Source organism: Armigeres subalbatus, chromosome 2 (assembly GCF_024139115.2).
Source record: "Armigeres subalbatus isolate Guangzhou_Male chromosome 2, GZ_Asu_2, whole genome shotgun sequence".
NCBI classification, from domain to species: Eukaryota; Metazoa; Arthropoda; class Insecta; order Diptera; family Culicidae; genus Armigeres; species Armigeres subalbatus.
The window spans coordinates 36,868,809-36,896,776 of record NC_085140.1 but is presented as its reverse complement, the minus strand read 5'-3'; the positions used below and the strand labels follow the sequence as shown (position 1 = coordinate 36,896,776).

The 27,968-nt window shown below is 36.8% G+C and overlaps 4 protein-coding genes across 6 annotated transcripts in view; 2 read left to right on the top strand and 2 right to left on the bottom strand.

Annotated features, from left to right (window-relative positions):
• LOC134218462 (arf-GAP with dual PH domain-containing protein 1-like) overlaps nt 1–3,380 on the top strand; it is a 34,506-nt gene extending 31,126 nt beyond the window's left edge. Inside the window, exon 5 of the mRNA XM_062697472.1 lies at nt 10–3,380. Within this exon, the coding sequence (XP_062553456.1) occupies nt 10–74 (65 nt within the window). The 3' untranslated portion in view covers nt 75–3,380. The remainder of the gene's footprint in view (nt 1–9) is intronic.
• LOC134218461 (zinc finger protein ZXDC) overlaps nt 16–27,968 on the top strand; it is a 51,244-nt gene continuing 23,291 nt past the window's right edge. The window contains exon 1 of the mRNA XM_062697470.1: nt 16–70. The gene's annotated coding sequence lies outside the window, so the exon portion shown is untranslated. The remainder of the gene's footprint in view (nt 71–27,968) is intronic.
• LOC134218464 (alpha/beta-tubulin-N-acetyltransferase 9) lies at nt 2,730–27,864 on the bottom strand. 2 transcript variants are annotated; one of them, XM_062697475.1, is made up of 3 exons: nt 27,772–27,864; nt 3,882–4,073; nt 2,730–3,814 (listed from the first exon to the last, which is right to left on the bottom strand). In XM_062697475.1, the coding sequence occupies exons 2-3, from the start codon at nt 4,066–4,068 to the stop codon at nt 3,384–3,386; spliced, it is 618 nt and encodes a 205-aa protein (XP_062553459.1). In that variant the 5' UTR covers nt 4,069–4,073; nt 27,772–27,864; the 3' UTR covers nt 2,730–3,383. The 2 variants fall into 2 exon arrangements, with proteins under 2 accessions (XP_062553459.1, XP_062553460.1); XM_062697476.1 differs by lacking the exon at nt 27,772–27,864 and adding an exon at nt 26,993–27,012 and having other exon boundaries at nt 2,730–3,774; nt 3,878–4,073.
• LOC134218463 (lambda-crystallin homolog) lies at nt 6,261–27,831 on the bottom strand. Of its 2 annotated transcripts, none has more exons than XM_062697474.1 (4): nt 27,772–27,831; nt 14,040–14,101; nt 6,911–7,289; nt 6,261–6,853 (listed from the first exon to the last, which is right to left on the bottom strand). In XM_062697474.1, exons 2-4 carry the CDS (start codon nt 14,081–14,083, stop codon nt 6,329–6,331), a joined length of 948 nt encoding a protein of 315 aa, XP_062553458.1. In that variant the 5' UTR covers nt 14,084–14,101; nt 27,772–27,831; the 3' UTR covers nt 6,261–6,328. The 2 variants fall into 2 exon arrangements, with proteins under 2 accessions (XP_062553458.1, XP_062553457.1); XM_062697473.1 differs by lacking the exon at nt 27,772–27,831 and adding an exon at nt 14,243–14,417.

Genomic DNA, 27,968 nt, shown 5'->3' with positions numbered 1-27,968 from the left:
TTTTCTCAGTATCGGCACGATTGATCCGGAAGCGCGGTGGCACCAACTCGATAAACATCTTCACTGGCAGGTAATAACCGATTGATTCGCTCTGTCTGTATCTATTTATAATAAGTTTTAGCATATTCATCATTGTGTAACATTATGTAAAACTGCTCATTAGCAACAAATCGATAGCACACGCGGATAACTAATACCGTATGGTGATGATAAATGATTGTGTGTGGTAGTGGTCCTATCGAACCATAGCATAACCCAAAAGGAAGAAATGTAAATCAATTGATTTAAAATCATACACACTAATTTAATACTATTTAACGACAGAAAGCTTTAGATTTTAAGTGTGAACGTTCTTTTCGTGCGTGGGTTTTGTTCATGCTGGGTGAAAAACCCCGATGAGATTCACAAAACTAATTATTGCACATGTATTTATCCATAGGTAGCAATCATATGCCCTACGAATTGTAGTTTACGTTTCAAGGGGTTATCTTTTAATATATGTTCGGGATTGAACCAACTAAGAATATCTCTGAAGAGACTGGATAACAAGTGATAACATGCGGAGGCGTTAATGTAAGACCGATATTAGGCAAGGTCCGTGAAGAGGAGAAAGGGGAAGCAATTGGGGCAGCAGAAACCGTTTAGACAGCAACTAAAAACACGCGATGGGAATGGCGACTTCTTCATCTAACAAAAGTTGTACTATTTTTGGTGTCTTGGAAGCTGTCAAGCATTCCAGTATTCGATCGTCATCCAATCTTTTCAGGGATATCCCGATAATTCCCAAACCGCTTAAAGAACGTTGGTAGTTTTACGCAATATTTGAGCTGAAGCTGTAGTGGGAGACATTGCATGGATTTGGAGATTCGGATTCCAACGATTATTCATTGAATTTGTGTAAAATGTGGATATCTAAACCCCTAGCCAGGATTGGCGATGGCAATTGAGAATCGCGAGGCCATACACAGTATCTACAGCAGCGAATTTAATCATCCACACATAACAATTAAATCATTGGATGACTACAACATATATACTCTATCACTGCCTTTTTTGCCTGTTGTTCCGCCGCCATTTTGGTTCAGGGCAAATCAAATCACGGACATAAACACAAGAAATTTTGTCTGAACTAAAACATGAAAACGATTTCATTTTCTGCTAGATATGGATCTTTACAATCCTCAACAAAAGTTTAGAAAATAATTACAAACACGTACAATAAGGCTGATTTTCTTTTGAAAACTACCAACATGCTGTTACATATACAGTATATGCAATAGGGTAAGCTTTCCTTGTTGTGTTATAATTATGTGTTACTGCAAAGATCATTTTCTTAGGGGTAGACAATTGTGATAGTCTCGCGATTCCGAATTGCCACCGTGGTTGGATGTCTGAATGCTAAAAAGTGGTTCATTTCTATTAGAAAGGTGTGTTCTAATTGGTGCAAAGTTTGATTTGCCGGTAGAGTTGAGAATATGTTATTCAGCTTTGAAACAGCAAATATATTTAGTTTTCAATAGCCTCTAAAGACTTGATAGAAAGACTTACTTCTTAATTAATTCTTCATCTGATACATTGAAAATGTTTCTCCAGTAGCTTGGTGCGTATGCAGATTTCGCTATCAATTTATAATGATAAAAGATAAAAGAGGCACAATTCTCGCATAATCGTTACTTGCCACGTAAACAAGTTGCAAGTGTGAAGAAATAGAATCGGAAAACTATCCCCACCGACAAGCTATGATAAGACTCCTTATTCTCGGTCATTTGCCGTTGGGGACTAAGGTTTTTTTTTCACACAACTGTGTAAAACAATTTTAAATGTAACAGCAGTACCGATGCCCTCCGCAACCCCCTCTCCCATTGGTTACGCTTTTTGTATTGAACATCACAAAATTTGGATAGGCCGTCACGCTTCTCGAAATCGCCTCCTCCCTTTAAAAGCTTGCAATAATTTATGGATGACCTCTAAGTGTGATGTCTGCTTTTCTGTGGCTTCTAGCACTGCGTAATTAAAAAATATTTTTTTGAAATAAAAAAATATATCAGCTTTGGGCCCTCCTTAGCCGTGCGGTAAGACGCGCGGCTACAAAGCAAGACCATGCTGAGGGTGGCTGGGTTCGATTCCCGGTGCCGGTCTAGGCAATTTTCGGATTGGAAATTGTCTCAACTTTCCTGGGCATAAAAGTATCATCGTGCTAGCCTTCTGATATACGAATGCGAAAATGGTAACCTGGCTTAGAAACCTCGCAGTTAATAACTGTGGAAATGCTTAATGAACACTAAGCTTCGAGGCGGCTCTGTCCCAGTGTGGGGATGTAATGCCAATAAGAAGAAGAAGAAGATCAGCTTTGTATAGCGTTAGAACACACCATTTCAAAGAAACAGAGAAAATCCGTTCTCCAATACTTTCAGATTGTTTTTGGGGTTTATCCGTCTTCAACGATATTTTTAGTGAAGCAAAAAAAGTAAACAAAAATTCAAAAAGAAGTAAAGTAACTTCAAATAATATTTATCACCATCATCGCCGGACATATATAGAGCAAGCAAAGGATTATGTTAGAATAGGGGAAAACTTGAAACATTAAAATTTCACTAGAATATTGTAAGATTTAGATAGACAAAATAAAATGTTTGAATTAACTAAATTAAATGAAAACTGGCAACATAACACACACATACCCGTAATTGATTCTCGTACGTAGGTAATCACATTAAAATATTAACCAGTTTATTTATTTTCAGTCAGAAACAGTTTTTATTGATGTTATCCTTGGAAAATCCGAGGCGTCTTGCCTGTAGACCTTTTTTTATTCTTAAATGACAAATAATCCTCGTTTATTATCGCTATTTAATTTTTGTTTTCCAAATGAGCTTTCCTAATTATTTGTATAAACTCGATCAAGAACCTTTATGCAAGGGGTAAATGCAATTTAATAATTCTATTGTCTATTTCTTGTGTTATCATAGCGAAAATAAATCGAATTAAATTATAATAACAATATAACTGAAGTTGAAACGGATTGATGCAAATGAGTAGGAGAGTTGAATAAAAAAAAATCTGCCAAATATAGCTAATGTATAGATTGGGTAACAGACCAATTTGTGCGCACTGCCCTAGCGAAGCAACCAATAAATAGTAATAGTCGGGGGTGGGTGCAAATCCGAATGCGATGTAAAATCACGAGATAAATAGCTCTGATTAGATTTAATAGAAGGGAAAACATTTGATCGCAAAGGAAATATGAGACTAATCAATCTGGGAAGGAAATTAATGTGAGAACAACATAAAGACTAGGAAACAAAAATCGATCTACTAGGGCTAAGATCCCAATAAAAAAAAACTAGTATGAAAACAAGTTTGAAACCGGAAACATACGACGACTAGCTTCTGTATGGTTCAATTGATAGAGAAATCTCCCGTTCAATCCAATCGATCCATTCGCTGTCTACCAGTTTTTCAAAAGTTACTTCTTGAAACACCGGCACTCGTTTCATCTCTCGGAATCCCATCTTGGTGAACATTTGCATGGCCTTGGCATTGGTGTCTTTGGTTATGGCTTTGTATTTTTGGATGTTCAGATGTTTGATGCCAAAGTGCAGCATCAGAAGTGTCGATTCCCAACCGTAACGTTTCCCCCGGCATGTTTGTTCGGCAATCATGATTTCTATTTCTCCTGTTTTAACGATGTCCTCGTCATCAGCATCATCGCCTTCGTTCGGCTGCAGGAATATGTTTGTGTCACCAATCAAAGCTGCTATTTCATCACCATCTCTGCCGTATTCGAATTTATCCAAAATTAGAAATGTACATTCTATAGAGGAAATTGTGAAAAGAAACTTGTTTACGTTTGATAGAAATGGAAAGAAAGCCATACCTACTGTCTTCATCTTCTCGCCAGGATTTCTGCATTTGATACTCCTCCTCTAAAGACAGCGGTTCCGATGCAGTTAATTCCTGAAGCTCGGGACTTTTCATCCAATGGTGATACTTGGGCACGTGTTTGCTTTCGTACGGCACTAGAATCACGTTCGAACCGACGATTTTGAGATTTTCGTTTATTCTCATTTTTGCTGAAAATAAAGTAAAAAGTATAGTAGGTACATAGAGTGTCCCAGAAAGTATAACCACGATTTAGATGCGCTACTGTTGTTTTCAGGTTTCATTTGCCTCTAAAATAAGATTATAATAAGATTCTATAACATTCCCCAGAAAACCATACCCCAGAAAACCATTCCCCAGAAAACCGTTTCCCAGAAAACCACTCCCCAGAATGTACCATTCTCCAGAAAACCATTTCCCAGAATGAAACATTCCCCCGAAAACCATTCCCCAGAATGTACCATATCCGAGAATTTTTTTCATACGTTTAAAAAGATTCCTGCAATGAAGAAAAAAGATTTTGGCAACTAAAAAACTGAAATAAAAAGAATGGCTCGTTCAATTATGATACTTGATACTTGATGGGCTACATCTCTTCGATGAACCTACGCCGAATGGAGTATCTTTCTCCACTGGACTCGATCCTGGGCCAATCGCTTCCAGTCGCCCTGAACATTGAGCGCCCTCAGGTCCTCTTCAACTGCAAAAAGCCATCGTGTACGCGGCCTTCCACGAAGCCTGCGGCCTCTTCCGGGTTCTCTACTGAATATTATCTTCGCTTGTCGTTCTTCCGGCATACGAACAACGTGATCAGCCCACCGTAGTCTGCCGTGTTGTATAAGCTTAATAATATCCAGCCCTTTATACACCTGGTACAATTCGTGATTCATGCGACGCCGCCAGATACCGTTCTCCTGTTTACCGCCGAGTATTGTCCGCAGCACCTTACGCTCAAACACTCCGAGAGCTCTCCGATCAGCCTCCTTTAACGTCCATGTCTCATGGCCGTATAAAGCCACCGGAAGAATCAGAGTAGTATATAGCGCGAGTTTTGTTTTCGTTTGCAGACTACGGGACTTAAGCTGGTTACGAAGTCCGTAATAAGCCCTATTTGCAGCTGCAATACGCCTTTTCACCTCGTGGGTAACATCATTATCGCACGTCACTAATGTTCCAAGATACAAAGGTTCAATTATGATTCACCTTATTTCCGGCAAATGCTTATAGTAAACGGGAATTCCCATGTACATGGGACAGTTATGCGTGTAACGGCAGTATTTGTTTTTTTTTTATTTTGTTCAATGAAACTGTAGATTTTTATTAGTGCGGGTAAATTTATATGTCAAAAGAAGGCTTCATCCACTTGTTTGCTACACTCCTTGAAAACGCGTGATTTGAAAGAAGGCGTATGTCAGGCAAATGTGTGAGTCGAAAGAATGTATCACTCATTTGCCTTTTTCCGAGTAAATGCGCGTTTTAAAATCGTTGACTTAATTGCCTTATTCCGGGCAAATGCGTGGGTCCCTATTTCATTCCTCAATCAAGGCATGCTTCAAAATAAGAATTTTTTTCTGTTGTGGGGTGAAGTCAGAATAGACATGACCATATGCTATGCTAAGCCAGAATAGACGTGACCATGCTATGCGACGTGACGCGACAGTGCAGTTTGACAGTTCATTGATAATAATTGTTATTCCTTTGCGTGAGTCGCGTCGCGTCGCATCGCACATCGCGATAAGGGTGCGGTCAAAGTAGACTCGAAATGCAGTGGGAAACGAAGCGTCCATATAATTTGACAGCTCCTTATTATTGATTGTTATTCCTTTGCGTGCAATTTTCGCGCGACGTCGCGTAGACGCGTTTACTCTCATAGGAACCTTACTCTGGCGGGCACCTTATGGTCATTATGCCAAAAGGCACATTGTATTTGAAACTATAGATTCTAATAATTACCACAATGGCCATTGCACATCCAACTCATCAAGACAAATGATTTTAATTATGGTCTTGTGATGATGTTTGTAAGAAAACAAGAAAATGAAATCATGTTTATTTATATATTCTGTTTTCTGGGGAACGGTACATTCTGGGGAATGGTTTTCTGGGGAACGGTGCATTCTGGGGATTGATTTTCTGGGGAATGGTACATTCTGGGAAATGGAATTCTGGGGTATGGTTTTCTGGGGAACGGTTTTCTGGGGAATAGTATAGAACCTTATAATAATAGGGTTACGGTTACAGATCATTACTGTACATCATTGTCTACATTTCAATCTATCGTTCTATGATTCAACATTCACTGAGTCAGGTGGCAAAAATGGAAGATAATAGCATCGGAGCAGTTTGTTATGCGATTCGGAGGAAATAATAAAAAATAATGAAGATAAGTTGTCACATTTATTTCTTCCACACATTTTTTCACACTTCAAAATGCCTTGTTTCAACTTCAAATAGTTTTCTTCAGCTGTGCCAGCTTTGTCAGGCAAGCATCTCGCCACGCTCGTCGCTCGGGTAACTGATCTAGCGGTACCATCTCCTCCAGTTCCTTGGCAACCTGTTCTGCCACCGCACCCTCCATTCTGGGAGTTGGTCCCATCGTTTGACTCACGGCATAGATCGTGTTGCAATACCGATCGCAGTAACTGATCATACCCTCGGCATTCAGATGGGCCGTTTCCAAAGGACCGAGGAAAGCATAGCGCATTCCCAGCCCATCGGACATGACACTGTCAATGTCCTTCACGCTCAAAATACCGTCCGCCACCAGGCGCCAGGTTTCGTTCAGAATGGCGTACTGAATACGATTCAGAGCGAAGCCTTCAATTTCGCGCGATAACGTTACAGGCTTTTGGCCAATTTCGGTCATCAATTCGCGTGTTTTAGCGGTGAACTCCGGCCTGGTCCATGGGGCAGGAACGATTTCCACCAAGGGCACGTAATAGGGAGGATTCACGGGGTGAGATACAAGAACCTGAAATATCGAATAATTATAGCACTAAGAAAACCTTATACAAAAATTAAGTATCACCTGATCTTTGTGTTTCAAATCCTTGCTGAACAGTGACGGCATAAACGTACTGGTCGAGCTGGAAATTATCGTGTTGGATCCAACGACTTTATCCAAATCGGCGTACAGCTTCTTCTTCAGGTCCAAATTTTCCGGGACACATTCCTGTAGGAACAGTGCCCCATCTACGGTTTCCTTGAGGTTGTGTGATCCCCGAATGCAGGTGAACTGTTCGGCAGCGTTGAGCGTACCTCGGAGCAGTCCCTGTTTTTCCAGACTTATGAGCTCTTCGTTGGTCAGCTGCAGGGCTTTTTCAACCACTTCGGGGATGATGTCGAAAATGGTGACCTGGTAACCAACGCCGGCGAACAGCATGGCCCATGATCTTCCAATCAGACCGCTGGAAATTGAGTCATAGTTAGTATGTGCGTGATAGGATATATGGGAAACATCTTCAATCCAAATAGGATTTGAAATGGAAATGTAAAATTATGTTAGTCAAAGTCAAAACTGGTGTTATTCTAAACAATTTCCAAAGGCTCGGATTACGGACGTTCCGAAGAAATGCACGTGCCCAAAAGAAATGCACGTGCATTCAACATTAGGCGAAAAAATGAGCCGTTCTACATTTGGCGAATTACCCTATATGACAAGTTCCTACGAAAATTAAGGCTTTGGTCCGATTTGCAAATTGAAATCAAATTAAACTTAAAAGTGAAAAAATTAAAAATCATCCGACAAGCACTGACGAGAACAGTCATTTCGATGTCATGGAACTAATTTGTAAATAAGAATTCTGTTTATTATATAAACATGTAGCCCTTGAAGGATCCTAACACTTTTTCTAATAGGTCATTGCTCTAAATCATGACATTCCGTGACATTTTTTTGAATTCCGTTCTCATGCATCACACACTGTATTTTGAAAAATGATCTGTTTGGTAAAGTTCAAGCATCCTCTAAGCAGTACATGTTGATCAAAAAATCCGAAGCGTTAAAAACTTCTGAAAAAAAAGTTCTAAGCAAACTAGTAATAGCAATCCCATGACATTTTTTTGACATTTCCCGTCCCTACCGACAAGACCAATAAGCCATCTATCAAAAATTATTCGATATCTGTCAAAAGTATTCTCGCTCTGCAATCGCGGTTATTTGAAAACTATTAAACTGTCACTTTTAAGTTTAATTTGATTTTAATTTGCTAATCAGACCGAAGCCTCAGAGTAATAAATAAGATATAAGGATGAATTATTTCCTGCAGAAAAATAGAAGAATGTGCTGTAGACAATAAAAGGAATTTACCGTCGAAATTTCTGTTGGAAATTCAGAAGAAAGCCCCGTGTAAATTGAGAAGAAATTCCGTAAGACCTGTTGAAATTCTAAAAAAAATCTGCCAGAAAATCAAAATGATCATCCGTAAAAGTAAACAAAATAATTAATCGAAAAAAAATACATTTTTCCTAAGAGTTTTTAGAATTTTAGAAATAATAACTAACATAGAATTTCGGCAAGTTTCAGATCATTTCCATTGGACGTTCGAAACATACATAACAGAGGATTTTATTGTAGAAATTCTGAAGAAGAATGTTTTGTTAAAAAGAATTAATAATTTCCCGTAAATGTAGACAACAAATTTTTCAGAAGAATGTTTTAAGTTCAAGGCAATTCGATTTTTCAGAAAATTGCTTGAAAGTTCAGTTGATTTTATCAGAGAAACTAGTTGACCCGGCAGACGTTGTCCTGCATAGTAGGCGAGAATGTGCATTCCGAACTGGCCATGCAAAGTTCGCATAGGAATCACAATTTTAGTTTCTCACGGTTTGCTCAACTTTACTCGTAATTTTCGCATTAGGAAATATCATATAAACCCGTCGGAAACTATAACGAATATTTCTGCTGAAGAAATGAGAAACATCCATCCAGCCGTTTACGAGTTATGCGGATACGAACACAGACCATTTCATTTTTATAATATAAATATATTACATATTATATAATATAATTATATTATATAAGATTAAGGCAGACGGAAAAAATGAAACGTCATGCTGAAAACGCCGCAACTACCAGTTAAAACTATAGATAGTAGAATCTATATGCTCATCTATAGCATGATTGAGTTTGTTTTTTGACCGTGTAGTAGGCACATGTGACATAACATCCGGTAATATTTTATTGAAATCGTAACGTCATGCTTATAGGGCAGATCCAATAAAAAAAAACCGATAGATTCTGGAAGAAATCCTAAAACTATTCTGGGACAACTGCTAAAGATTCTTAAAAAAACTCAAAGATTGCTTGGGAACTCTCGGAGAAATCTTCCAGGGATCCTATGATGAATTTCCAAAGCAAATCATGTTCAAATGAATGACAGCTTGAAGAACATACTGAACAAATACTCAAGCAACATTCTAAGGGATTCCTGGAGCACCGGGAAGACCTTCTTCTTGGAACAACTTGCTAAAGAAAAACTGTAAAATTTTCTGTCGCGAAAATCCATGAAAATTTCGGACTCTAGCGGGCGTCCGTGCGCTTCGCTCCTCATCATATCTGATCCACTAGTATAATTTTTCTTCTTCGCGGAGTTGAACTGGGGCGCTAGATAAAAAAAATGAATATTTCCCTTGCTATTTTCTATACGCTGGAATTGTTCTGAAAAAGAAAAACAGATTTTCTGCATTTTTTTATCTATACCAAAATGACGTTTCACGAAATAGCAACTCTGTATGAAAATTTAGCAACCCAGTATGGGGCGCTAAATTTGGAAGCTCACCGCTAATTTTGAGTTGCGTTCTTATTTTTCATTCCCGTTTAGATACCGCCGGTGTAGAAGTGGGTCTCTATGAAGGGCCCGGAAAAAGCGATAGGGACCCAGATGGGGACTCCCGTGGAGGTGCTCTAAAGGGAAGACTTGGATGCAGGGTGTAAACTGGAAGAAAATTTCAAAATTGAGTGCTGTCACGAAATCATGTAAGATTTTAAACTTTACTAGCGCATTCATCTTTCAATGGATTTTTGAGGTTTATATATCGATCGACTTGGAAACTCTCCAGCAATTTGCCAGTTGCATTGGAACTTCTGATTATTGTCGGCGTAGCACCAACTTAGAATTTGGAAGTCGGGACTTCCGAACCGAACTTTCTTCCGAAGTTTAGCGCATCTTTAGGCGAATCCAGCGCACTACTCCCGAAGTTGGGAAAGTTGCCTGTATCTGGAGAAAAATCCAATTTGGATTTAAAAAGCGTTCTAACTTTATTCCGGATAGACAATATCGGACCATTTTAGCAGCTCCTCCTATTCCCGTCCGCAACGTGAGTCTCATTATGGCCGTCGTCCACTGCGGTTGGCTTTTGGGCTTGAAACGGGCTATACGAGTTACAATGATAGCTTATTGTGAATATTGACGAAGCTATTGACGATTTTTTGTTCAAAAATGAGCATTTTGACGTTAACTGCATACATTTAGGGGCAAATGGGGGAGAATTTTAATTAGGAGATTGAAAGTATAACTCAAGCACTAATGGTTGCATTGCAACATATATGTGACTTAGCTTGCCGTATGGATATCTTTTTCTTCTTCTTGTTATATATAAAAATGAATTGGCCTGTATTCCTAACTAAGAAACGGCTGGATAGATTTTCTTCATTCCTTCAGCAAATCGCATAGTGATCAATAATCAAGTAATCTTTATTCCAAATTGGGTTATGATTAAAGATTGATGAATAAAAGCAAGGTATGCCTAAAAACGGTATGCCTAAATGCGAGGTATGTACTCAAAACATTATGAATATTATTAGTGATTAATGAGTAAATGTAAAATTCATTCAAATCATTATGATTAATCACTAATGCTCTGATATAAATATAACTCAATGTTTGTATGTTTGTGTGTATGTTCCAGCATAACTTCTGAACCCCTTGGCCGATTTCAACCAAATTTGGGACACACATTATTTTTCTTAAGAAGACGAAGATAGGGGTTAGGGATGATATTAAAAAAAAAGGGAAGGTTGTGGAGGGACTGGCATTGTTCAGCTCTCAATCACCTCAGTGTAACTTCTGAGCTCCCCTTAGCCGATTTGAGAAATCATGGTTTGCCCAGTGAAAAAGCAATGATTAATGTGTTTCCTTCTGGATGGTGAATGTGATCCCTTCTTTAAAAATAGACGTTTGCCCAGAATAAGATATCAGTGGATGTTTTTCCTTCTTTAGAAATAGACGTTTGCCCGGAATAAGGCGATTTTGGTCTTGATCCCTTTTTCAAAATCAGTCAATGTTTTCAAAGGAAATCTGCCCTCTTTTAATCAAATGATAAAGTATCAATAAGAAAAAACACCACTTGGTTTATTCATTTTCCGATTATGAAAAAACTGCGAATCAAACTGGCAAGGCCGGGTACATACAGCTAGTTAAAAAAATAAAAAGAAGCTGTCTTCGAAAGGTTCATGTTTTTTTTAAGTGTGGAGCTTAACATACTGAAACTTTTCTCCGAAGTTACTTAGCCTCTAAAATCAACTTTTCAAGGCCAAAACATTTTCGACCACGAATTCCTGGGTTAGAAAACACTGTGCGTCGTCGGGGGAGACAGTGGGTCAATTGGGGGTGAGAAAGAGGTCACTGTTTCAACTACATAGAATGCTTGTAGAATAGATTTAATGTATATGAGGACAAGAAAACTTCATTATAAGAGACCTTTTTGAACGATTTTGTTATCCGACCTCCAGACTGTCGGTGAGGGCGCTGACCCATTGTCACCCCCGACGACGGTATTCAACAATTTTCATATTTTAAGTTACATAAATTTTGTTCTAAACCAATGAGATAAGTAATCAAATGAATTATCTTAAAACATTCATACATGATAATCACTGCATTCCTTGTACATAACCCTTCAGATTTTTATACTTTATTTCTGTGAATTTCCAAATGACTCCAGTTATTTCCTTCACTGAATAAAAGTCATTGGATCAATTGCCCCAAATTCCGCTAGTAATGTTTCATATAGAAATTATTGAACTCCAGTGCAACGACGAGCTGGAATCTATAGATGTTTTGCAAGTGCAAGTGGGGATTTCTAGCTACCTTTATAGAAGTCTCCTTAGTGCTGTTAGCCGCTATTAAAAACCTGACGACTGAATGTCAGCTCTATTTGGTTTAGATTCTAACGTTGTTTTATATATATAACTGAACTACCAAGTGTAGTATGAAGAAAAACATCAGTGCATTTAGTGAATCACTCATAATGCTCCCTAAGCAACTGATTACAAAAGATCCTGGTGGTAGTCCTTCGGATCAAGTATAGTGTAAGTGGTTGAAAATATGAATAGATGAACCGCAACCGTTAGGCGTCGAAGATAGTGATATTTTACGCTGTAAGCCAGACACAATTTCATCATTGGTAGGTACTGAGTATGACCATTTTAAAAATAATTATTTATGTGGCATATTTCGTGACTCAAAAATGCATCCTATGCGGTATGAAAAAAAAAAAACAAAGGTGCACGTCATGACGTGGAAGTGAGCTTCACATCAGTAGTTCACTTTTACATCATGACGTGTATTTTTTTGGCTTTTAATCGCCATGTAATTTTAAAACGCGACATAAATTTATGATGAATTGGCCGCTCCTTTTATGTGCATGCAAAATGCCATAATTTTACAAGGATATTTCTAAGTGTGTATATGTATTCCTTTTACCCTTTTCAATACTAATGACGAATAAACAGAGCATAATGGTTACAAATATTTCTAAAAAGTAGCCAATTTTGTACAGTAAAATCATTTGCTTATTTAGGTCATGTTCTACGTTAAAATATGGCGGTCGATGAGAGGAACAAAATCAAATAATTTTATTTGGTGTAATAAAAAACCAAGTTCGTTTTTCAAATTCTTTCGTAAAAAACATTCAACAACAATAATATCTTGTAATCCTCTCGATTTTTCAATTTTGACCGGTACCTAAAATTTGAACAACATTAATAATTTTATAATGCGCGAAGTTAGGGCGCGCGTGAAATTAGGGCACATTACATCACGGTAATTGTTGTTCCTCATTATCTGACGTTGCTCCTCATCCTGTTTGCGAATTTCGGTTACCGATTACTGCGAGTATTGCAGAGTAGCCCACAATTCCAAGTTTCTCATTTAATCTTCATTCACAAGACGCGAATAAGTAGGACTAACAATCCGGAGCTGGCAAGTCCGGTCCTCCGTCCCGGTCCTCAGTGTACCCATTGTGCTTGCCACGTGGAAATGCTAATTTAGAACACTAATACAGATCCTATTCGATTTTGACAACATTCGATTTAGGGAACAATTTTTTTTTTAATTTTTGAAGATGGTTATAAAACGCGTAAATCTCATAATCCGCGATAAAAAAACTGATCAGATCCCTGAACCGATCTAAAAAAATCGCGTAAAAAACAGGGAAAAACACTTAGATTTGAAATTTCGCGTAAAAAATTGGTTAGACCTCGAAACTGACGTTAAAAATCGTATAAAAAATCGAGGTAAAAAATCCAGAAAAAACGCTTAGATTTCTAAATCCGCGTAAAAAATCATCACAGTGTGTCTATTGTCACAATAAGAAAAGAAATGTATCATGAGAATCCTTTTAAAACCTTTTAAAAAAGAGGGAAAAAAACAATGGTTTACCTAAAATATTTTCCTTACGTTCCTTCGACAGTTATTCTATATTTCATTGTATTTTTTGTCACATATGTATTCGGAAACCGACAGAACTTTTTGTCCTTACCAATGCGACACGGTTGAAACCGTATTTGTAAACAGGATGTGCTGAACCCTAATAGGTCCTTCGCGAAATGGCAAAGTTAGATGTACCTATATTTTCATAATTTATATAACGAGCAGATTGATCCTAGTAATTTGGCATACATACTGCGGCAAGCAATATTAAAAACGAATCAATGATGTAACCAAACCAGTTTTGGTGCATAGTTCGTTTATAATAAAAAGAAAGTAATCAGTTCGAACATGTTACGGCAGTACATATTGTAATGTAAGATCGAATTTTGTGAGCGAATTTAAATTACAGTCATGTTGTCCCAAATTACAGTCACGTCAAGTATAGTGAATTTGTTGGAGTTATTGCTGCTCAACTCTAAGCTGGGATTCACAATGTGTACTTACCTTCCGATAATTCCAATCTTTTCCTTTTTAAGCTTGGATGCCATCGCGAATTTCTCGTTTTCCTGGTGGGTTAGCGTTTCAAATAAAAAAAATGTGGGATTTTTTTTAACGATCACTGAGAATATTCTTCTATTACACTTGATGGATCAATCAAAACACACAACAAAAATGCTAATGAAATCGAACTTAATTGGGTTACGAACTCGCTAGTTAGGTTGCGCGGTCTATCAAGCAGCTAGTTACAATTCGCGTCCACACTCGTTGCGAGAGCACTAATAACTGATTGAGGAAGTGTGGGACAATGCTGCGACTATGACGACGAATCTCGCGACGCCGCCGCCGCCGGCCGCGCCGGTGTGCTTATCTTTCACCGAGTTGTATATGGTGGTACCGTGAACAAGTTTTACTCTGGTAGCCCGTTGCTGGCAAACCCATTAGCTACTTAAATCACATCTCATGAGCCTTTTCACGGTATGTCCATATACCGTCGCTCACTTAGGGGTTGTTCAACAATGATGTCACAGGTTTTCGAGGGAAAGGGGGTCTTAAATTTTTCGACAATACATATACTAGGTATACAAAAAAGCGTGACAGAGGGGGGAGGGGGGGTCTAGAAATCTCAAAAAGTAGTGGACGTCATATTTGAATCGTCCCTTACAGTAGAAGTGGCTGGTAAACAATTGGCGTCGGTAGGGGTCAAACAAGACGCGCCCGTTAGGTCGCGCAACTGTTTGCTGGCAAGCGATGCATGCCATTCAATGCTGTGGGTCCGTGCTCCATTTTCGATATGGCTTGCTTTTATTGTAGTGATAACACAGAGAACCCTTGTGTTGCATATGCCTCGACGGCCAGATAATAATGTGGAAATGTGCATTCTTCTTGTCAGGCCACCATTTATTTTCAAATCGATAACCTGTTCTCAAATAAAAATCGTTGCATTGATTGCTCCTTTATTTAATACTGTTTTATTTTGCAGTAGGGTTACTCTTTCGGTTTTTTCCATATCTCCCAAATTAGAGGATTATAATATGGTCTCAATTTTTATATTTTTTAACAGCAAGCAAAACTTAAAATAGTAGTTTGTGCAACAAGTTGCAAAAAGATGATTTTTTCAGCTCGAGTTGTACGTTTATCCAACGAGGCTGGATAAGTTGGACGAGTTGGATAAATACTACGAGTGCTGAAAAAATAAGTTTTGCAACGAGTTGCACACGCTATTTTTTGCAATGATGAAAAATGGGCTTCAATATGGTAAATTTGTAGCAAAACGATACAAACTGATTTACTCCATATGATCATGTTTACCAAATAAATCATGTTGCTGCAGAGAACAATCATATTCCATGTTATCGTGCCACATTGCATACGTCGACAAGCCTTGAGCGATAGCTGAACTTGCCTTTGGAAAATTCTAATGTCATAAGCCATCAAAATATTCCATTTATTAGGCGACGCAGAGAATGCACTATTTGATCACTTACCCAAGCTTGATCAGCAAAATATAGTCATGAAACTACTGTTCTGATGTTGGTTTTTCATTATAGCACCCAAATGAGTGCTATAATGGATTTTATGCAACCCATTTGAGTTGCATAATGGTCATTAAAGCACCCATTTGGGTGGTAGGGAAAAGTAAATGACGAAAAGTAAACCAGGTATTAAAATCAGGAATTGCAAAAAAATCTTTATGAGACGACATTGGGGCCTCCCTCATCCTAGCAGTAGTAGAATGCGCGGCTACTATACTAGGGAAGACATTGTCTAGAAAATTTTCTGGTTGAACATTTTATCGACTTCGTTGACACTGTGGATGTGATTAATATAAATAAACTATTAATCTGCGAGGCGGTAATGCCTCAGTGGGGATGCAATGCTAAAGAAGAAGATGAGAGGAATTTTGGACCGTATGATGGAAAATGATACAATTCCCCTAGTGCTTAGTAGTTATCATTTGTTTGGAAGCAAAATTCCAGTGAGCCTTCTGTGAGATACTTTCCTTCTATTCTCATTTCCTATAAAATCTTGATAAACAGACATGGAGTATGATGGTGCTTACTGCTGATAAAGGCCAAGTGTACACTGCTGGACCGTAAAATTGTTTGATTTTGATAAGAAGCACTCCAAAGAGGTGTATGGTTGGGACGGAAATAATCATAACGCTACTTGTTTTCCATTTGTCATCATCAGAGTGTTTTGAAGCTACCAATGCGCTTAGCTGAAGCTTAAGCAACACGCTGTCGCTGTTTGGTGAGAATTTTGTTATCAATTTCGTTCATTTCAAAACTGACAGCAATTAACCTGCTCTGTGATGGGTTGATGCATATTTGGATGCGTGTGATTGTGATTCATTAATCGGGGTTAAAGGTTTGACGGATGTAGTGTAAACCTAAGAGACGCTAATTGGATAGGTTTACAGAATTAGGGAGGATTTGTTAAAAATTAGACGGCAATGAAAGCTAAATCGTTGAGATATTAGACTATTTAAATTAATTGCTCCAAAAAAGAACTTTTGATAGAAGAAACGGAGACCCATAGTGTTATATGTATACCAATCGACTCAGGTCGATGAATTCAGGTGATGTCTGTATGTGTACACATTTTTTTGGAACTTAGTATTATCCGATTTACTTGCAACAAGTTGCATTCAACGGGGAATGTGGTCCAACTCCCATTATTTGCTATTGAAAATTGGCCCGATCGGGTCCCCCCTTTGAATTTTTTTTTTTTAATATTTTTTTTTCAAAAGTGGTGGCATGGCAAGGCATGCAATGCAAAAAAATGGTCGAAAAAATGTGATCTAGGGTATCTGTTCCATTATTAATAACATGCTCCTATATCAATACCATTCGCAAAACAGGCAATTTAGGCTCAATTTGTGTCGTGTTTTGTTGGTTTTCGGCGTGCTCACAACTGAAAAATTTTTAAAAAAAATGAGAAATAAAACAATTAGCGCACAAATTCTTTATTTTCGAATGGTATTCCCCTAAAAAGCTTTTTTGATCTTTTGAATATGATTTTTTTAAATTTAATTTATAATGCACGAGAAAGGCATCATCACTGCTAGGTACACTGCTAAAAAAATAACGCACAAAAGACTTTGAAGTATGCTCTTTTGAATATAAAGTATTCAAATATGACTTCAAAGTACGCTCTTTTGTGGGAGAATGGGACTATACATATTATGCAGAATTTTTTTTTTGACGATAAATAATATTTTGGGGGGGTGGGGGGGGGGGGGGGGTGCAACAAAATAAAATTCGGATAATTTTGAGGATTTTCAAAACATTCTTTAACAAATCCGAGGATAAGAAAATTATTTTGAGCTTTTTAGTGGAATGTTTTCACCTGTCATAAGACGAGTTTAAACAATCCCATTGAATTCCACCACTTAATTGTATCCTGACAGATACGTATTTCGACCTCAACAGTAAGGCCGTCTTCAGTGTCTCGTACGAGACACTGAAGACGGCCTTACTGTTGAGGTCGAAATACGTATCTGTCAGGATACAATTAAGTGGTGGAATTCAATGGGATTGTTTAAACTCGTCTTATGACAGGTGAAATCCGAGGAGTTTTTTGATTTTTTTCATTTTAATATTTTATTTTTTATTATTTTTTATTATTATTAGGCCAGTAGGACAAAATGTAAATTAAATATTTGTAAATTTGTAAATTTAAATACTGCAATATCACTAACAATTATTCGAATGGCCTTGAAACATTTTCCTGGAAAATCCGTTTTTAACATTTACGGGAAACTATTAATTAAATTCTTTTTAACAAAACATTCTTTATTCAGAATAACTATGCGTCCAATTTGGGAATCTCGAGCTCGTTCAGTAGCCGCTAGGTTGCGAAGGCCGACGGAGGTCCTTCGTAGCTTAGTTGGTTAAAGCACCAGTCTAGCGTACTGTAGGGCCCCATCGAAGGGAAAGTGGTTACCTCCAATACATTTTCCAAATCAATATCTTCCACATAACGTACATATTCACATATGAGTTTTCATAACATTGTAAATTAACGTCCAAGTCGGGTGGTTTAATCCCCGGAAATAGGCAATTAACTTTGATTGAACCAAAACAACATAAGTTAATCACAATTGACGTAATATTTACGAAACTAGAGTTAACGAGCATCCTGTTCGACTACTACAATGTTAGAAACAATAAATAGTTCATTTTAAAGAATTTCCGAAATCAATTTTGTTTTGACGCGGTGCTTAACCCCTCCATAATAGGTCGTTTTACCCTACATCGGATTATTCAGCAGAGATCAGAAGAAAATAGCTTTGTCGGTTCTATACTATTCCCCAGAAAACCGTTCCCCAGAAAACCAATCCCCAGAATGAACCGCTCCCCAGAAAACATGATGTATAGATGAACATGATTTTTTTTCTTGTTTTCTTATTAATCATCATTGCAATACCATACAATTATACACACATGGAGCATACAATTGTACATAAAATCATTTGTCTTGATAAGTTGGATGTGCAAGGGCCATTATGGTAATTGTTGTTGGATATTTCACATACAATGGGCTTTTTGGCATAATGACCATAAAACAGAAAAAGTGAATTGCTTTTTATTTTGAAGCACGCATTGATTGAGGATACAAATAGGGACCCACGCATTTGCCCGGAATGAGGCAAATAAGTCGATGATTCCTTCTTTAAAAAGGGGCGTCGCGTGGAATAATTGGGAACCTGTTCAAAAATGTTTAATAATCAAATAACATTCTTATTAACTCTTAAGCACGTGCGCGGTCCTGAAACGCCCGTGTAGGCTCGCTCATATGAAGTTTTTTTGTTAGTGTTGTACACTAGTGGTTTGAGAGGTGGGGCGCCACTCGTCGCTAGCACGCTTTGTTTCCAAAGGCAACGTTCTTGCACCAAGTGGTGGCCTACCTAATAACATATCGGAACTGATTTGCGATTTGGGCGTAACTTATTTTGTAAACAAACATTGCTTCATAGATTCCGGAGAATGCAAGCGTTTTCATCCTATACTAATTCCCTTATCTGGTAGAGGAAAGCTTAATCTATCGGATCCATACCGTGGTTTCTTCATGAAATGCTTGTTTTAGCAGGAATTCGCTTTCCAATGTTTGTTTACAAAATAAGTTACGCCCAAATCGCAAAGCGGTCCCGATATGACTGGCGCCACCAGTGACCATCGGAAAAATATCTTTATAAAGCTCACTTTTCGTGAGGAAAAGCATCATGCAACCATTTGATAACGAATTTTTTTTTTTAAATGAGGTTATGCACATCAATACAGCTATATTTGAGCAACATATGAAACATCCACATACAGAGACATTCTCGAAATGTATAAATTTGAACAAACAATATATTTCAATATATAAGAGCAGTGTTAGTGACAATTCAGCCAAGACAATGAACTACGTTCAAATAGCTATGCTGAACTAGGGATCCTATATTAAGAGATGTGCGAATACTTTTCCAGACGATTTAGCAACGCTGTTACTTTTGTAAACAAACGCTGCCAGCACTTGCCGTAGCGCAAAATGTTGTAGCTCGAACATGACTTTGCGCATAATGGCATTTTCATATTTCGTTGTCTAACGTCAAACAGTGCATTATCACTAAAATAAGAGTGCAATACAAATGAACAAAGTACCGTGCATAAACTAGACTACTTCAACTTGCCAATGTAAAACAAATTGTTTATTCGACAAAACTTTTCGTAAAATCTTTTTCATTGCAATCGCAATACCTTTCAATCCACAACAATAACAATGTTCATTTGGCTCAGATTCTGACAGCTCGCAATGCTCGATTGGCTCAAGATGGCCGCTTTCGCATATCTCTGAATGTAGGATCCCTATGCTGAACCAAGCGGCTCCCCACGAACTAAGTCAAACATGCACTGTTGTTACTACTGACATCCGTATCATGTGTAGTTTTATATTCCGCATGGCATAGTTGAAGCGACAGAAGAATATGTCTTTTGCTCGTTCAAATTTGAATTTGAATGAGTTGCAACGAAATGTGAGAAGGCGTCGATATTATTCTCGCAGTGTGTTGCAGCGCTTCGCACGCTTAAAATCAATAACACAGCGATATGTTTGCTTCACACAAAACGGACCTAATGCAGAACATCCCCTAGATGAGCGACAGTTACACAGCCGTTGCCTTTGGAAACAAAGCGTGCTAGCGACGAGTGGCGCCCCACCTCTTAAACCACTAGTGTACAACACTAACAAAACGGTGATAGCGGTATCTCTACCACTGACCTTTGCAGCTCCTTTACTTATACAGTTCTATTTCTCATAGCATAGTTCTGGATTTCGGCGCCCCCATAAGACTGGCGTCCTTGGCGTCTTTATAAATTAATACCCAGCTACAAATTTGACCCATGCGAATATTTAGTTACCGAAATCCCTTATAGGTGGTAAATCAATATTTATAGAACAATTTTGGCGTATTTATTTAAATTTCAGAAAAAAATATTGATATACGTGGGTCACAGTTTATATCCGCCAGTTCGCCAGTATCATCGATTTGACGATCAAAATTAAATGACTTTTGAACCCCTTATTTTAGATGTTTCTTCTAGAAAGTTTTTAGCTTCTTTTGATGTAATGAGTTTGGTGATCAATCCTCCTAAATGAAATGAAAATTTTAAGAGAAAAGAGAATTTGTTTCTTCACAGGGTGTCGACTACCTGGAAAGTCAGGGAAAGTTAGGGAATTTCATTTTGGACCTGGAATGTCAGGGAAAGTCAGGGAATTTTGATTGAGGTCAGGGAAAAAATTACAAAACCCAATATTGAAAATTTATAGTGATTTTTTTTATTAATTCGAGCAATATACTAAACTAAGGACACTTATGACAATGAAACTCTGAACCAATTTTAATCCATTGAAAAAGGACCAATCAAGGTACTGAAACGTCGAATCAGAATTAATAGAGCGTTTCAGCTGTTCATCAGACTTCTTAGCAGTTGAACAATACTTCGAGGCAGTTACAGTCGACAACCGCCTCCACTATCAAGCTATAAAGCTTATTTTTGTGTGTGGCCGTTGGCAGTCTCTAGACTAAAAGTCTACTCCGGACCCTTTTCATTTTCTCCATGGTAATCGAGTTTGTTTCTATTAATCTCTAAGCAATAACAGCCAAGTTCCAAAGCCACGTTGCCCAAATGGTCACTGTTGAGACCTGATCCATATAGTTTTTTAGTCCCCTTTTATATTTTAGACTATTTAGTTTGAGTGGTTTTGTGTCGGAGTCGTTTTGAATTTTTTGCAGTTTCCTTATTAGTAGCGTTTGAGTCATGTTCCCATCAAACAAAAAAAGTTCTGAAAGTTTGTTCAAATACCTAATCATCAATCGCGAGAGTCATTCCTTATCCAATTACCTATGTTGTTGTACTTATGATATAGGAAAATTGTATTTAATGCGATCTATAATGATAAATTCAAATTGCTGAATAGTAATCAACTCTAATGAAAAACCTAATATATCACATTACCTTTCGAAGAAAATGTAACGCCCAAATATATCTAGTGAAAGCAGTCGAAACTGAATCAAATGGCTGAAATATAGGCCATAGTTCAGAACCATTCAACAAACAATCACCAAACATATTCAACCTTCAACCAACAACTAGATATTTGGAAGCTTGTTAAAAGAAAATGCCGAATAGTATCTTTATGGACTTGTGACGGCACTCCACAACATCGGCATAATCTCCAAACAAGATTCTGTAGGTAATGTTTTAAATACCTTTCGTGAACTTCCTTTTGACGATGGGCTTATAAAGTCATTGGTCGATACTCACGTCCTTAGGTGGTCAAATTTATGGTCATGTAGAGAGAATGATAGTGAATAAAAGCAACATATGGTCTACCTCATGTACAGACCATGGCGATGGTCTCAATTAAACGTTACTCGATACTCCATAATCATGCTCGGACGTTAGAAGTCCATAAACTCCACAGAGAGTGAATAAGAATTTTATACTTGATAGCCAATAGTGGTTTTTCGATGTTCATGAAAATACCTAACCGGTAAGATTTTTTAACGGGATTAGAAAGAGTTCATAAGTCGTGTCAAAAGATTTCACACAAATTTCCAGATAGATAATGAAAACTTTAATCTAATCTAATCTAATCGAACACAAACGCAGCCAGTACAAAGAAAGCATCCTGGAAAATCATTGAGTTAGATGACGCCCAATAATTTTTCTTGTCAATATTGAGGCTTACAGCATACCAGTGATATGACATAAACTTCAAAGCGGCCAGGCCCACTGCGTTGTGTTTGCCGCAGAGATGATTCTTCGAGATGTATCGTGTTCAAGTACTCACTTCAACATGATACATATCACGAATCTACAGGGGTTGAAGGATGCGTGGACATACCGTACCATACGCACCGCGTTCTTTTTAAGTTCTTATTTTGGTAGTTTTTATATAAATATGTAGTAAAATGAATAACATTATAATAAGAAATTATATCAAATTTTATATATATATATATATATATATATATATTTGTAGAACATAACATCAATTGGGAGCCAAAGTTAACTCGGGATGTACATCTCTTGTAGAAGAAGCTGGAAATTGTAAAGAATTTGATTATTATTTAGAATGTTATGAGTATCAGATAGCAGGTCATGTGCCAGGACGTCGTCTGCATAAAAATTACATGGCAGGTTGTGAAGCTTTCATTCCTGGGATGTTTTGTAGTGTACTATGAAAATGTTATATCATGAAAATATGAAGATACATAATACAATAATATAAATATATAAAAGCATGAAATTATGAAAATTTTATAATATGAAAATAAGAAACATAAAAATATAATGTAACAAGAGAATAAAAATTGCTATATGAAATGAAAAAATATGAAAACATGAAATTAAAAAATGAAGATACAAAAATATGAGTACAAAAAAAACCTAAAAGCATGAGAATATGAAATTATTGAAAAATTTTAAAATATAAAAAGTGATATTGAAAATATGACAATATGAAGATCTGAAAATAAGATAATATAAAAATATTTAAACACAAAAATATATAACATGGAAATATGAAAGTATAAAAACATATGAAAACATAAAAACATAAACATAAAAATTATAACAACATGAAAGTATAAAGATATAAGAAAGACAAAAAATTTAAATATGAAAATTAAATATACAAAATTATAACAATATGAAAATAAAATGGCATAAAAAACGAAAATACAAATATATGAAAATACAAAAGATTAAAATATGGAATTTGAAATTAAAAATACAAAGACATGAAAATATGAACATATACAGGAATAACAAATGTGAAAGCATGAAAATATAAAAATATAAAAGCGTCATAAAAGCACATAAACATAAAAGTATAAAAATGGGAAAAATATAAGAATATGGAAAATATAATAATATTATAATATGAAAGTGTAATAACATGAAATTATATAAATATGAAAATACAAAAATACAAAATATAAAAGTTTAAAAATATTAAATCATTAAATATAAAAAAAGAAAGTGTAATGTTAAATTTAAATAGGTATGAAAATATGATAATATAAAAACATAATGAAATTAAAATTTTAATGCACAGAAATAATATACATAAAAGTGTTAGATTAGGAAGGTATAAAATACGTAATTAAAAAAAACAATGTTAAAATATAAAATTATAAAAATATGAAAACTTAAAAAATTAAAATGTAATAATATGAAAAATAAATATAGTGAAATATAAAAAATAAGTATAATGAAATATGGAAAATAAATAAATTACTATAAACTATTTCGTGGACTGGAAACTAGTGATACTCATGTTTCCTTTGAAATCTCTGTCCAGATTGCTATTAGAAATCAAGGTAGGTGTAGTCCTTAATTTCATTCTATGACAAAAATGACAAAAGCATTAGAATAACTATTTCTGGCCACGCTTATCTGTACCGTCACTAGGGAGAGAAGGAAGAAGTACCACGGAGTTGGATATTGGGAAGGTATTCGTTGGATCAGGATGTGCCTGTAGCTGGCAATGTGACCATGGTAGAACTTACCCCGTAACACACCACGAAGAGGTATCTACCCAGCGTTACGGGCAAGATAATGAAAACTTTAACAAAACAAACTTTAAAAAACTTTAAAACAAAAACTCCGCCAATAGTCTTGGAGGTCTATTGCGACTCCAGGGAATGCGTGAGAATTCCCAATAGTGGATGAAAGCACCAGAAAACGTATAACATTAATTGGAGCCAATTTTGGAGAGATGTGAAATATGAAAATCTTCCAGGAGTTCTGCGCATTTACTTGAATCTTTGTGAACGACCAGAATTACCTACGATATTCGACAAATCCTTAATGTTCTGTTTCTAAAAGTGATTAGGCTTCCAGTAGCTCACGAACTCATATTGGAATTGAAAAAAAAAACATTTTTCATATCTGGAAGCTTTACACCGAGGCAAATTTCCGCATAAACGTTATATGTGAAACTACATAAATTTTTGCAATTTGTTTTCACAAATATAACCTATGTTCGGGATAATAAAAGTTATTTGGTTTCCGAACAATGAAAATCATTTTGTTCGACAAATGAAGTTTATGTGTGAAATTTATAAATCTTGTGAGTGTACACGATATAAACTATATGTTTGCTATTTATGAAATTCATTTGTCGATATTACATATGGAATATGTGCTATTATTGATAATTAAAATTAGTTTTGATATCTGAAGAATAATAATTTTATTGACTCAAGAATCAGTTTATCACAATTATTTTTATTTTGCTGCCAAGTGCAGATGTTGGAATAAAACTGTGCGAATTGAATCCTGTCAATAAACTGTTATAGATACTGTTATGATGCGCTATCTCAGACATTTTCTTGTGACCTTTTCATACATCGGGTTTTTCTGATTCGCCGAGCCATATTGTTGCGGTTCCGTTGAACTTATCGTCGGGAGGCAACCTGCCGGCCCAGTTGATGTTTGTCGGATTCCACTTCTTTTAAAGTGAGCATATAGCCAGCATCTACTCGAACGGGAACCCATTTTCAATATGGGGATACTTTACAACTCCACCCCGGGACGGAGTCTTCGGTCCTTCTTCGTTTAGCGCTAACTTGAAAGACGCTGACATCTGAAAAGTAAAATCCTGTCAATTCTGAATAGATTAACAATTTTGTCAAATATACTTACAGTTGTGTGTACTGGCAATCATTTAAAATGAAGCCGCATAATTGATGCAAACAAAGCTACAGTGAAAAATTGTCCGTAAATGATGAGCCACCGGGACCGGCGATGGCTGAACGTGGTCAACATTGGTTCACGGGAACGACCGACCAGCAGATACAATCATAAAAAGTATTAATGCATCAATATAATTTTCAACTATTAAACGACAACCATGTCGTTCATGATAGTTCAGTTATGAATGCCATTGCACACATATATATGGGTTATGTGTCTTCGCATAATACTCATAATATTTGTTATGATTTTTATGTTTGCACTCTTAAAAATAATGATTGACTTTCTAATAAACTTCATGAATTTGCGATAAATAAATCTGAGCATTGCATTTTTATTAGTGTAGAGGAATGGTCTGGAAAGTCAAGGAATTTTATTCTCAAATTTGAGTCGACACCCTGCTTCAGCAAAATTGTATAGTTACAGGCATTACGAGAATCTTTGTAGGACATTCCGAATTCAAGGTAACGAAATATGAGCGTTATCTGAGGATGTGTCAAGTACGAGACACTGAAGGCGATATCACAGTTGAGGTAGCTAATTAGAAATTCCACCATTTTATTCATAAGTTTTGAAATGAATGGGTTTTAAACTGCCGTGAATCGCATATTTGTCCCATATGAATAGGAAATCTAGCAAAGATGGGACAGATATGCGATTCACGGCAGTAAAGCCTTCTGAAAGAAATTCGTTTTTGAAGTGAAATGATAGCCGGTACAATTTTGTTGTACGAGAAAGACAAAACAATGGTGGTGTACTATTATAGTATTATAATAGTGGGTTGATGATGGCATCTGAGGTTTCAAACGTGTTTTTCATAGATAGTACAGTAGACGTTCGATAACTGCAAGTCATTTAACTGCAATTCGATAGTTGCAACAGTTTTGCAGTTATCGAACCGCTAAACTTCAAACTGATGTCAGACTCAATGACAGCTGCATTGCGCTGCACATTTAGATGCACTTTTATTGCATCTGACGTCGATTGACAACCGTTTGACGTCTAGAATGCGTTGCAGTTATCGAACGGCATTCGTTAAGGTTCAAATTACCGTAATCCAGTCATTGACGAGAAAGACAGCCACGTGCTCGTACCACCCCCAGTAAGAAAACTACCCACCGAGGAGAAAAAGCAATCTCCAGCTGGATGGGGGAAGTAATAGCGAAGACATAATTATATCCGGTGGATGCTTCATTTGGTTGTATTTCGCTTGAGATTTCAAAAAAAACTGCCTTTTGAAACATTTTTTCCCAAGAGGGGAAATCGACGACTTACTCTCACGCTCTCTCATATATAAGAGAACGTGAGAGTAAATCGTCGATTTCCCCTTCTGGGAAAAAATGTTGCAAAAGGCAGTTTTTTTGAAAACAAATGCAAAATTCAACCAAATGAAGCATCCACCGGATATAATTATGTCTTCGCTATTGTATGATGTAGTTTTGAAACAAAAATACTTCCCTCTCCAGCTGGAGGCTGCTTTTTCTCCTCGGTGGGTGGTTTTATTACTGGGAGGTGGTACGAGCACGTGGCTGTCTTTCTCGTCAATGACTGGATGACGGTAATTTGAGCCTTAACCGCAAAGTAAATATTTTGCAGTTATCAAACGGCTACTGTACCATGAACGTTCAAAATTTGTGAGAGTAAGTATTTGAAAACAGCGTTGAAATATTGAAAATTAGGAATTGATTCTATTCCGAGACTGCTTACCGACCATTTAGTAAAGGGATGGCTTTTTTACAATGTACCGCATGGGCTCAACATTCCACACTTGTCTTATGAATATGATCCTAATCCCATCGAACGATTGTGGGATGTTCTGGAAAAAGGGACCGCAAACATAAAATAACAAGCATCAGTTGAAGGTGGTTTTTATGCACAAATATCACGCGAATATACTTAAAAGTTTACACATTCATTTCCAATTACTTGGAAGATGTTGTTAAGGCTTAAAAAACTGCTCGTGGATTACCAAAAGCTAGTTAGCAAAACATTTTTGTAGTTATGAGCTCATCCGCGAACTCCTTTTCCAAGTCTTTTAAACGCATTTTATCTTAATTGCGTTTTATGTAAACATGAACAAATCATATAGTTTTTGTGCAACAATAATACGAAAACCTTGTTAAGTTTGAACTGAGGAATAGATACGTTGTTTTATGTTAGGTATTATAAGAATATTTCTCGGGTACTTATTCAAAAGGACGTATGTGATTTTGTAAACAAAGATTCAAACGTCGATTTGTCCGATCTGATGGCACTCCCAAGCAAACCAATTCCACCAACAGGTAGCCGAAGGCTTCCCCTACCTGTCTGTGGTGATGGTTTGCGTGGGAGTGCTATCAGATTGGACAAATCGACGTTTGAATCTTTGTTTACAAAATCACATACGTCCTTTTGAATAAGTACCCGAGATTTCTAACATTTTTAATAATCACACCAGAACTTTATCTTGAGGGGAATCTAATAGCTTACCATCTATACTAACTTACCTCCCGCAAACTTAGTATTAACTTAATTTTATATGTGATATTTTGAGATTTTGTGAACTGCTTGTTTTGTATTACACCACACCAAAATAAACCCCTGTCATGTATTTTTGTGCCATTCTGCTGTGTTCGCTCGCTTCGCTCGAATAACGGGAACGGTACAACAGTCTTCCTGAGCTAAACCTCACTCATGATCAGCT

What these genes read in the sequence shown, in the direction of transcription:
- LOC134218464 (XM_062697475.1), bottom strand. Translation starts at nt 4,068, where the DNA reads ATGAGAATAAACGAAAATCTCAAAATCGTCGGTTCGAACGTGATTCTA. An exon ending in CTGGCGAGAAGATGAAGACA is followed by an intron (nt 3,815 to 3,881) that starts GTAGGTATGGCT and finishes TTTCCTCTATAG; the next exon opens with AATGTACATTTCTAATTTTG.
- LOC134218463 (XM_062697474.1), bottom strand. Translation starts at nt 14,083, where the DNA reads ATGGCATCCAAGCTTAAAAAGGAAAAGATTGGAATTATCGGAAG. An exon ending in AAGATTGGAATTATCGGAAG is followed by an intron (nt 7,290 to 14,039) that starts GTAAGTACACAT and finishes CTCAATTTCCAG; the next exon opens with CGGTCTGATTGGAAGATCAT. An exon ending in ATTTGAAACACAAAGATCAG is followed by an intron (nt 6,854 to 6,910) that starts GTGATACTTAAT and finishes TCGATATTTCAG; the next exon opens with GTTCTTGTATCTCACCCCGT.